The 10,480-nt window shown below is 39.3% G+C and overlaps 1 protein-coding gene across 1 annotated transcript in view; it reads left to right on the top strand.

Annotated features, from left to right (window-relative positions):
* The window catches only part of LOC101861773 (guanine nucleotide exchange factor DBS), a gene marked incomplete at its 5' end in the record, with an annotated part of 92,556 nt that overhangs the window by 17,982 nt on the left and 64,094 nt on the right, over window positions 1-10,480 (top strand). Inside the window, 5 exon segments of the mRNA XM_013089106.2 lie at window positions 102-218; window positions 987-1,086; window positions 2,024-2,183; window positions 3,839-3,953; window positions 4,834-4,956. Coding sequence (XP_012944560.1) covers window positions 102-218; window positions 987-1,086; window positions 2,024-2,183; window positions 3,839-3,953; window positions 4,834-4,956 — 615 coding nt within the window.

Raw genomic sequence — 10,480 nt, 5'->3', positions numbered from 1 at the left:
ACACACACACACACACACACACACTACACACACACACACTCACACATACACACACACTGTGTGTAGTCTGTAAATAACCATCCTCTCTTTTCACCCCTCAGGTGGTATTGTGTGACACCCCCAAAGACATGGAAGACTACATTGAGCCGGCACAGCTCACTTCTGATGTTGGTGGAGAGCTGGAGTTCGATTCTAATGAATGGACTGAACACAGATCTGTAAGTTGGTCAGGCCCTGGTACACAATGTAGTTGTTTCTTTCGTTCTTCATTTTGATTTTTACAGAGGCTGCAAGTTTTCATAAATATAGGTGGGTGGTTGGAGGGATCCACTTGTTAGTTCTGCCACTTTACTCTTCCTTAATTTTGCTTTGTCTGTCAGTTTTGTTTTTTACCCCAGCACATAATGATCGTTATTATATTGATGTACTTGTCTTTACTCAGAGAATCTCAAACGTAGTTGTGTTATCAGTGAAATGATGTATTAAATGGAGCACAATGGTAAAGAAGCACGAACCGATAGAAACCGGAATTCATTTATGCCTACCTCATAGGTCTTATTGCAAACATTCACATTTTGAAAAAAAAAGAAAAGAAAATGTATGCATGTTTGCTTTAACCCAGAAATGAGCCACATGCTTTGACAGGAAGAGTAAGCAATCTATCACCATACTTCTAAATCAATAACTATGGAGTGGCACATGTTAGCTCAGTTGATATCCTGTTGGAACTTACAGCAGATGGCTTTGGTTAGAATCTCCACGGGTTGTTCTGAATTTGAGTTGCTTTTGGGAGCTTTCAAGATTCTCCTCTCATAATTTTGTTCCACCATTTTGGAGAAAAACGTTAAATTCGCAGAATTTGCCTCTTAAAAAACTTACAGTCTTGATGTCTACAATGGCCACTGAGTTATGATTCTATGATATTGTTCCCTTGAGGATTATAGTGACCATGTTGATGATTTTACTGTTGTGATTTCTCTTTCCAGGCGGTTGAAAAGTTCTCCAAGAACACTGCTCAGATCTCTACCAGTTTGTCTGCAGTGGTGAAGAAAATGGAGGAGAGGGAATTGCCAAATGATGTAACAGGTACTGTCACATTGTAGGCCTACTGTGAACAATAATAGAGAAGTGATGTCTCACTTGCTTGTGTGATTTTGTTGAAATGCATAATAATGATGATGATGAGGATGATGATGATTATAGTAATAATGATGATAATGATAATAATACTACTACTACTACTACTACTACTACTACTACTACTAATAATAATAATGATAAAAATAGTAATAGTAAATAGTGGTAATAAAAATGATATTGATAAGGATGATAATATAAATGTTATCAGGATAATGGTACTACTACTACTACCACTACCACTGCCACTGCCACAACCACTATACCACTACGAACAATACAATTATAGTTATGATAATAATAAGCAAAAATGATGGCAATGGAGTGAAAACCCCAGGGATTGAAGATTCAATCACAATTTACACATTTTGAAATACAACACTCTAATAGTAATCAGACCTGCATAGACACTAGCACTCTTAATGGGCTTATGGGTTTGCCTTTGATGGGTTATGCTTTTTATGGTCGCACCGTTGATTTTGTCATGTTAATTTTGCTTTATCTCGACCCTAGAATAAAATATGATAGCTGTCCTGTAAATTACAGTAAATATGGTGCTTGTCAACTCAACACACTTGTAGTCGGAGCAGGGTGCTATTGGTAGGACCTACTTTTTTCTTTATCTCTTATTATTTCTGTCTACCTTGCTCTTTTTCCCAGCTCTAAATGACTGTTATATAAATTGTATAGATATTATTCTCCTTTTTACTCAAACTTTTGTCAAAAACTCACTCAAAATTCCAGTCATTGCAAGTCACAATTCTTTATAGACCGAAATGCGTTTCTACAACCATTGCTTGTGGTATTCTTAATTTTGAATAAGTTTCTTACAGCTGTATCAATTCATTCATCAGTAAATATATCATTGTATCTTGTCCTGTTCCAGGGACGGAGGCCATGCTGCGTGTATGTCTGGCCGAGCGGAAGGAGCTGTTGGAGGACATCGACAGTGCCTGTACCCACGGTGAAACCCTGCTGGGATGTATCAAGGGAGAGAATACTAGCACACCTCTCACAAAGTTGTGTCATGTCCTTGAGCTCGAGAGGTGAGTGACAGAATTGTGTCCCTTTTTTTCAGAAGGTTGTGTTTTGGTTTTTTGAATTCTTTACTTTTCAGATTTTAAATTTTACTTTTCAACTGTGCAATTCTTTACTTTTCAGCTTTGAAACCCTATTTGTGAGGGTTTTGCTGTTGTTGGGATTTAGTTTAATTCTTTCCTATTTCTTTCTCACAGTTTCAATGCTGTTTATTGTTGATTCATTTTGCTTAAATGTCCTTTATAAACAATTGAATACATTGTTTCTTAGTGACCCTGGCCAATGGTCAATGAGGATAAACAAACACCATAAACAACTCAGTACGTTCAGGGTATGATTGGTACTCTACAAATAGATCGGCCTATTTAATTTTGTCCTCGGGGTGGGGGCTGTTCAATTGATTTGTTGAAAGTTGGATTGAGAAGAGCCAGTGTCCTTTGGTTTAAGACTGTAGGGCCTAAGTTAATGATTTTAAAGCACAACTGAATTTTAAAAAATGGCTTAAACTTTGTGTGAATAATGATTTTTTTAACACCAACAAATGACATGGAGATTCAAAATTGAATGTAAATTAATTAAATGATGTAAAAATAGTTCCTTCGTAATTTTTTTGTAACTACGTCTCGCAGATTTGACATGGTTTTTGGCTTGTTGTTTTTTTTTTTATTGCTCTTTAATTTTTTGCCTTGAATAATAATTTGATTCCCTTTCTAATGAGGCATAAAACTCTTTTATAGCTTTATTTGAAAAAAGCTAATAGCTGAGTTTGAAAGGGACTCTCCGCTCCATTTTGACTACTCAACATTATTAAATTGATGTAGTTTTGCATTTCTTCCATGATGCAACTAATGCATGTTTTAAAGATGTTTTAATCTAAAATCTTGCTGTAGCTTTTTATTTGGACTTGATCCCACTCACTCTGGGCTAATGTAGCCTACATTCCACCCATCAAACAATATTCCCCTTGGTTGCAACAGTAGATTGATTGCCTCCCTTGAATGTTTTATACAGACTACATGTAATGCAAAGAGTTTAATGTTGTATTGGTTGCTTCCCTTGATCAAGGTAAATCGTATTCTTCGTGTGCAAAGTCACACACTTTCACATGTTACACTGAGACTTATTAGTTTACTCGCTTTGACAAACACTTTTTTATTAATTAATCTACACAGCCATATTATTTGTGGTTGTCGTTGTTTTGTTATTCTTTTTTTTTTATTGTTGTTGTTGCTGCTTTTCTGGTTCTTTAGTTGTTCCTTAGTTGTTATTATTGTTTCTGTTGCGCTGGAGTCCATGACGATGGCTCCATTTTAATAGAGAGAAAGCATCTAGATCTGTCTTATTTTTGTCCAGCACTAAATGGCTTTTGTTGTGTATGTGTAGGCTACCTGTCGTTTCTCAACACAACGTTATGTAAGCACACTCGGAATTGTCCAAGACAGACACCCATTGTCGAGGAGAAAAGTGAATGTGCTAGACAGGTGGATGTCTTTTTAGAGAGTGTCATTGTAATTATAGTCCTACATAAATATATAACGTGCTGGTGTTTATCCTGGACAGTTTACGCCATCAAAGCAGGTTTTATTGTATTTTCTGCTTTCCACCTCTATTGCGGCGAACAAAAGTAAACTTATTAATGCTGTTTTATTTTACAAATTTTAAGGTTATTGGTTCAGCTGGAAGAAAGCCGCACAGGGTTTGGTGAGTTCTGGCAGCGGCAGGAGACCAAGCTACAGCAGTGTCTCACAGCGCGCAAGTTTGAGGATGAGTTCAAGCTGGTGAGTGTAAGGATGAGTCAAAGAACTAAGAACAAAGCAGTAGTTCCTCCGCAGCGGTGAAGAGTTTAATCATTATACCAAAGATGCCCATAAATTATTAACTTATGCTAAAGATGATTACGCTATGAAGGAAGAGGTAGACCACGCAAAAGATGGATTGAGGGAGTCAAGGAAATCTTGATATATTATCCCAATTGAAAGAGCTGCAGAGCTGGCCCACCATAGAAAACTGCTTCTCCCCTCGACATTTAACGGCTACAGAGGATGAAACGGCTACAGAGGATGAAAAATAAAAAGTAGAAGTAAAGCAAACGATAAGGCATACCACTTGTTGTATGCAGCCTGTCTCACCTAAAGAGGTATGCATCTATGGCGTGATGTTTGACCATCTGCACCTTAACGAATGGGAACTTTTTTGCCTTGACCAAATTGGCCAGGACACAGTGGAATTAGGCGCTCGTCAATTTTTGGGCATGTGGAGCCATTGGTATAATCCTGAAGCTTGTTCACTATTTTGTTTACTTGTCTTACTCTTGATGATGAAATTATCCTTCCATCTTGAATGGTAGTCGAGACATTTACAATTTAAGGAGGTGGGGGTCGGCTTGTGTCTGAGGCAAAATTAGAGAGAAAATGGCCAGCTTGAGTTTTCGTGAAAAGTGCAAATTTAGATGGGTTTTTGTGAGTTTGATCAATATTTGTCAGTAAAATCAGCACAGAAATATACTTTTGAATGGACATAAAAGGTATTGAACCACAGTAAAACTAAACTGAACAAAAATGTGCGCAAATGGTCAACAAAATATGGCAGTTTCTTTGATTTCATTATTTTGATACGCCCATAATTTCACACTGATGCCACGACACATTGTGTCCTCAGAGCCAGTTCACTATGGAGCGTCGGCTGGAGAAGATGCAGGAACTGATGACAGAGTTTGGTGACTCGGTGGCTCATGTGCAGACCCTACAACAGGATTTCGAATCTCTAGAGGAAGATTCTCAGGTAAGAAAAAGAGAAAGAAAGAAAGAAAAAAAGAAAGAAAAAGAAAGAAAGAAGGAGAGAAAAGAAGAAAGGACGAAAGAAAGAAAGAAAGAAAGAAAGAAAGAAAGAAAGAAAGATCTCGAATGCGAGACAATTTTCCCTAATGTAAGCCTATTAGTTGCATTTTCTTGTTTTTTTATGTTGTGGACACCCTTTTGGCGTGGGTAGTTGAAGGGCACCACTTGGTAGGTCCTACTACTTCTTTTCTTTCCATCTGTTGTTTCTGTTGGTCTATCCTACTTTTTCTTAGCACTAAGTGATTATCATCACATCGATGTACTAAAACTGAGCTCTCTATACATGTGTGGGTCTGTTTGTTTGTTGGTTGCTGTTTTTTTTGGTTTTTTTTGGGGGTGGGGTTGCTTTTTTTGTGTGCAAAATTTGGAAGTAAATAATGTTGTCAAAATAACCTTCATATATTGACTTGCTGCAGCTCAAAATGGCTAGCATCCTTGAGGTGTATCGCAAAAAATTGGCTGAGAAAGAAAACAGTACTTGTAGACATCCAACAATTCCTGGAGAAGATTAAAGATTTCACAATGTCAGTGGCATGAATCTCAGTGCTTTATATATAGATGTACCGGTTACCTAATTTCTCATACTTTCCTTGGTCTTATGCCCCTCCCTCTGTCTATTTGAATGTTTTATGAGAGAGAGAGAGAGAGAGAGAGAGAGAGAGAGAGAGAGAGAGAGAGAGAGAGAGAGAGAGAGAGAGAGAGAGAGAGAGAATGTGTGTGTTGTGCGTAGCCTATGTGTGTGTGAGTGTGTGTGTGTGTGTGTGTGTGTGTGTGTGTGTGTGTGTGTGTGTGTGTGTATGTTGTCTGTCTGTCTGTCTGTCTGTTTGTCTGTCTCATAAGACAATATTATTCCTATTTACGCTCATCTCTTGGTCCACAACTCGCTCCCACAGAAAAGTCGTGAGTTTGATTCTCCTTTCGACTTTTCCCCCGATAACTGTTGACACGTCAATATTATCGATGACGTATTGCGCAGATTGTGATGTTTGGAGTTTCGTCCATTCTCCACACACGAGATGGTGCCGAAATTCTACTGCACTTGGGGTCATATTTACTCGCCCTTCAGTTCACTGCTGGCCATTCGACTCCTGACCCATGAAGCAATCTGACGCCGTAGAAAAATAGTTTCTCATAGCTAGAGTATCCGCGCTCGAAATGACCGGGACTGCCTTGTTGCAGGGCGTTATTATTGTCATTATACAGACGCGCAAAGGGATGGGAGTAACACCATTGTTGTATTTGTGAAAAGTTATTAATAACATTATGGAAATCGTGTTTGTATTCTCTTTGCGGAGACGTCTCCATCTACATTTGCACAGTAAAGATGCTCATTCAAGAGATTTAAACAAAGCTATATCGTTCCCTTTACCACCCTCTCTTACCTCCTATCCCCAACACTCCCCCCCCCCCCCGAACGAACAAGCAACTGTGCAAATCGTGATTGCATCTTCTAAAATTTCCTTGTTTGGTCAGAAGAAGAAAAAACTCGGAAGTGAATCTGTTATTTTGGAAAACGCAAACAAGGACATACGTACCTAGCTTTAGCAGTGAAGAGGTTCACAACGAAATGGACATAGCGCCGTTGTATCTGTACAGACATATAAAAAAATCAGTGGAAATGCTATTATTATATCTGCATAGAGCTATAAATAAAGTTATGGACACAATGTCATTGTATTTGTACAGAGATAATGTAAAGATGTGGACACAACGCCATTGCCCTGTGATTTGAGATATCGTGATATAATGTTGCCCACAGAAGCACAGCGCTCAGAAAGCGATGATTTTTGCACTGTGTGATTGTGATTTAGTTCTCATAGTTTAGCGGGTGGTTTTAGGACACTACTGGGAGGTCCTATTTCTTAACTGTCTCTCTGTTGTTTCTGTCTGTTTGTCTTACTTCTTTCTCAGCACTGAGTGACCATTATTGTGTCGATGTGCGTCTCTTTGCTCAAAGAAACAAAACAGTCTCCATCATGTATTGTTTTAGTGTTGACCATCTTTATGGGTGCAGTTGGGTCGTTATAAAAGTGAAATATAAAATAAGATAACACACAAAAAGTACAGGGGGGGGGGGGGGGGTGGAGGGTGGTGGCATTTGTTTGTCACAATTTCCCCATTTTCGTCCTTGTCTGTCGCGATCGATTGCTCAGCTTGTTCCATTTGGTCCACCAATATAGCATTTTATGGAGTGGAAAGGCTATCAGTCTGACACTGCTGACGTAGATGAAACAGCTGTAGAGAGAAAGAATGATAGTAATACTACATTGCTAGAAAGGCATTAGACCTCAATAGTTTGCCTTTGACGACTGTCCCCCCACCCCGTTAAAAAAACCATTTCCACCCGTCCCCAGCAGTTGTCATAAATTATTTTTATTATGTTTTACCGACCGTACGTTGAAGGAAATCCAATGTTTGCTTTCACCGGATATTATAGCGTCTTATCTACGGGACAGAATGAGATCATAGCTAGCGTCTTGTCAACGTAAAAGATAAACACCCAGCAATATTATCAACCTAAAAGAAAAACACATAGTAACATAGTGACATTTTCTTAAAATATCAATCTAAAAGGTAGACACCCAGTAACATATCAACAGAAAAGATAATCATGTGGTAACATAATAACTTGAAGAATATACATCTAGCAATATATTATTAACATGAGAAATAAACACGTACCAACATCAACGTAAAAGATAAACACCTAGCAACAGATTAACAGAAAAGATAAACGTCTAGCTACAGGTCAATGTAAAAGATAAACACCCTGCAACATATCAGCGTAAAGGAAATTCCAATTAATCCATCCTTGGAAAGAAGTATAAGCCATTATCTTTAGTTGACTTTGACTAGCCTACTTTGAGCGGAAATTTGAAAAAAAGACTGGCTTGCCTTGGTATTGTTTGAGGCCAGTGACCTCCCAGGCACGGGCTTCACTTTGGTGTTTCTCATTACTCTTGTCCGAGCCGTTTACTTTCACAGTTTGAGGTCCGTGACTCTGAGGATATCAGTCGTCCACTAGTCATGCTGCCCACAAGGACGCGGCCTCCCTTGTGTTACTTGACTTTTCTGTGTTTTTGTTGAATTGTTACGTCGTATTGCGAACATTTGGTTGCCACACCCGCCCACGGGAACGTCCATCCTTCTTTCCTGTCTGTCTGTCTGTCTGTCTGTCTGTCTGTCTGTCTGTCTATCTGTCTGTCTGTCTGTCTGTCTGTCTGTCTGTCTGTCTGTCCGTCCCCCTCTCTCTCTCTCTTTCTCTCTCTCTCTCTCTCTCTCTCTCTCTCTCTCTCTCTCTCTCTCTCTTTCTCTCTTTCGTGATGTCTGTACGTGTGTATGTGTATGTATTTGTGTATGTGTATGTATTTGTGTGTGTGTGTGTGTGTGTGTGTGTGTGTGTGTGTGTGTGTGTGTGTGTGTGTGTGTGTTTGTGTACAGGTGAGCGCGTGTATATGTGTGTGTGTGTGTGCTCGCGCACTTGCACACACGTGCACTTTTAAAGTTGTTTAATATTGATGATGATGATGATGATGATGATAAGAACAGTAATAATATAAATGATAATAATAATAATAGTAATCATAATAATAATAGTCATCATCATTCATCACCATCATCATCGTGTGTGACAAGTGACATTTATTTTTACGTAGTGTGAACATACGGGGGTTGTGACCTCTGATCAAGCACGCGGAAGTTTGCAGTTCAAGTCCCAGTGGGATCCGGAGTAGTTTTTTTTTCTCTTGTCCTTCCTGGAATGTTGCCCAGTAGCACTTTTCCTTGCCAGGGGAAACCCGGGTACTCTGCCATTGAAATGACATAATTTGCGTCGGGGAAGGGGGGAGAGGGGTGGCCGAGGGGACCGCTTAATTGCAATAACAGTTACAGGGAAAACAGCAACAAGGACATAATATCGTAGCTAAGCGTGAGCGGGGAGAGGGGGGTGGGATTGTGGTTATCTGATGAATTAATGGATATTATTGTGATAGGAAGAGAGGTCGAGACAGAAGAAGGGTGAGAGAAGGCGAGTGAGAGAGGGAGGGAGGGAAGATATGTATATATATATAAAGATAGATAGATAGATAGATAGATAGATAGATAGATAGATAGATAGATAGATAGACAGATAGATAGATAGATAGAGAGAGAGAGAGAGAGAGAGAGAGAGAGAGAGAGAGAGAGAGAGAGAGAGAGAGAGAGAGAGAGAGTCTTACTTTTCCCAGTCACTATGACCGTTGTTGTGTCCGTGTGCTTCTCTTTGCTCAAGCTCAAACTGTAAGGTGTAATTGTCAGACTTTTCACCCTTGTGTGCAGATCGAAGACGTGAATTCGATTTTCGTTTTCATTTCATCTTGAATGTAGGAGTTTGCTGCATTTAGCCATGAGGCCCAGTTCTCACAGCGTTGCAGGTTTACCACCGTTTCCAAATCTAGAAATTTTGGCTTGAAAAAATGTAGACGTTTTTATCTTTCCTCCTAACCTCATAGACACAATTTTGATTTTTGAGAGAGCAACCTGTTAGAGCGCAACCAAGCTAAAAGGGATACGACGTCCCAGTAGAAAGACCAAAAATACCTGATAGAAATTCTCCCCACGCTGGAATGGAACTAAGGTCTTATGCATGCAACGGCGAATTGCCTAAACGGTGAGCCACAGACACCGATTCGATGAAGGTGTTATACAATCTTTCTTTTAAAAAATAATAAAATATGTAGAATCATGCCCCTCCTGTCTTCTCTCTGATTCTGTGGATGGACCCACCACCACCTCCCTCATGCAGACAGAAGGATCAACATTTGTCGGCAAAGTTTCACGTGTTGACGCTAAGCGGTTGCTTGTGTGTCCACCTCTGACGTCATGGGACGGGCAGCGACGGACTCTGGGTACGAGTACATAGACCTGGGGACTTGTGACAGCAACACTTGATTCACCACGTCCTTTCTCACTTTCCTCCTGTTCTTATGTTCCCCTCATTAAAAAAAAAGAAATTAGAAAAAAGAAAACTCTTTTTGGGGGTCCGCTTGCCCGCTCGAAACCCTACACCCTAAAACATGTTACATTAAGAACCCCCAATAAACTTTCAAACAACAAACAAACAAACATACAAACACACAAAGACTCAAACACTCAAACAAACTAACAAGAAATCAACAAAAAGCAACAACAATCAACGACAAAAATCAGACCCACAAGAAATCCAAGCAACCGATAGCAAAAAAAATAAACACGCACATACACACTCACATTAAATTTAAAAAAGAAGAAAAAGAAAAAAAAAAAGAAGTAATAGAACACACACTCATACATACACACATACTTACATACAAAAACAAACACACAAACACACACATACATACACATAAACTTACAGGCTACAAACACAAACACCAACACACACGCACTCGCAAAACATAAATTACGTTTTATCCCTCTCAGCCCGGGTTAGCCCTGTTAGGCAGGGTCGA

This window comes from Aplysia californica, unplaced genomic scaffold (genome assembly GCF_000002075.1).
Source record: "Aplysia californica isolate F4 #8 unplaced genomic scaffold, AplCal3.0 scaffold00875, whole genome shotgun sequence".
Taxonomy (NCBI): Eukaryota; Metazoa; Mollusca; class Gastropoda; order Aplysiida; family Aplysiidae; genus Aplysia; species Aplysia californica.
This window is presented reverse-complemented; position numbering and strand designations above follow the sequence as displayed.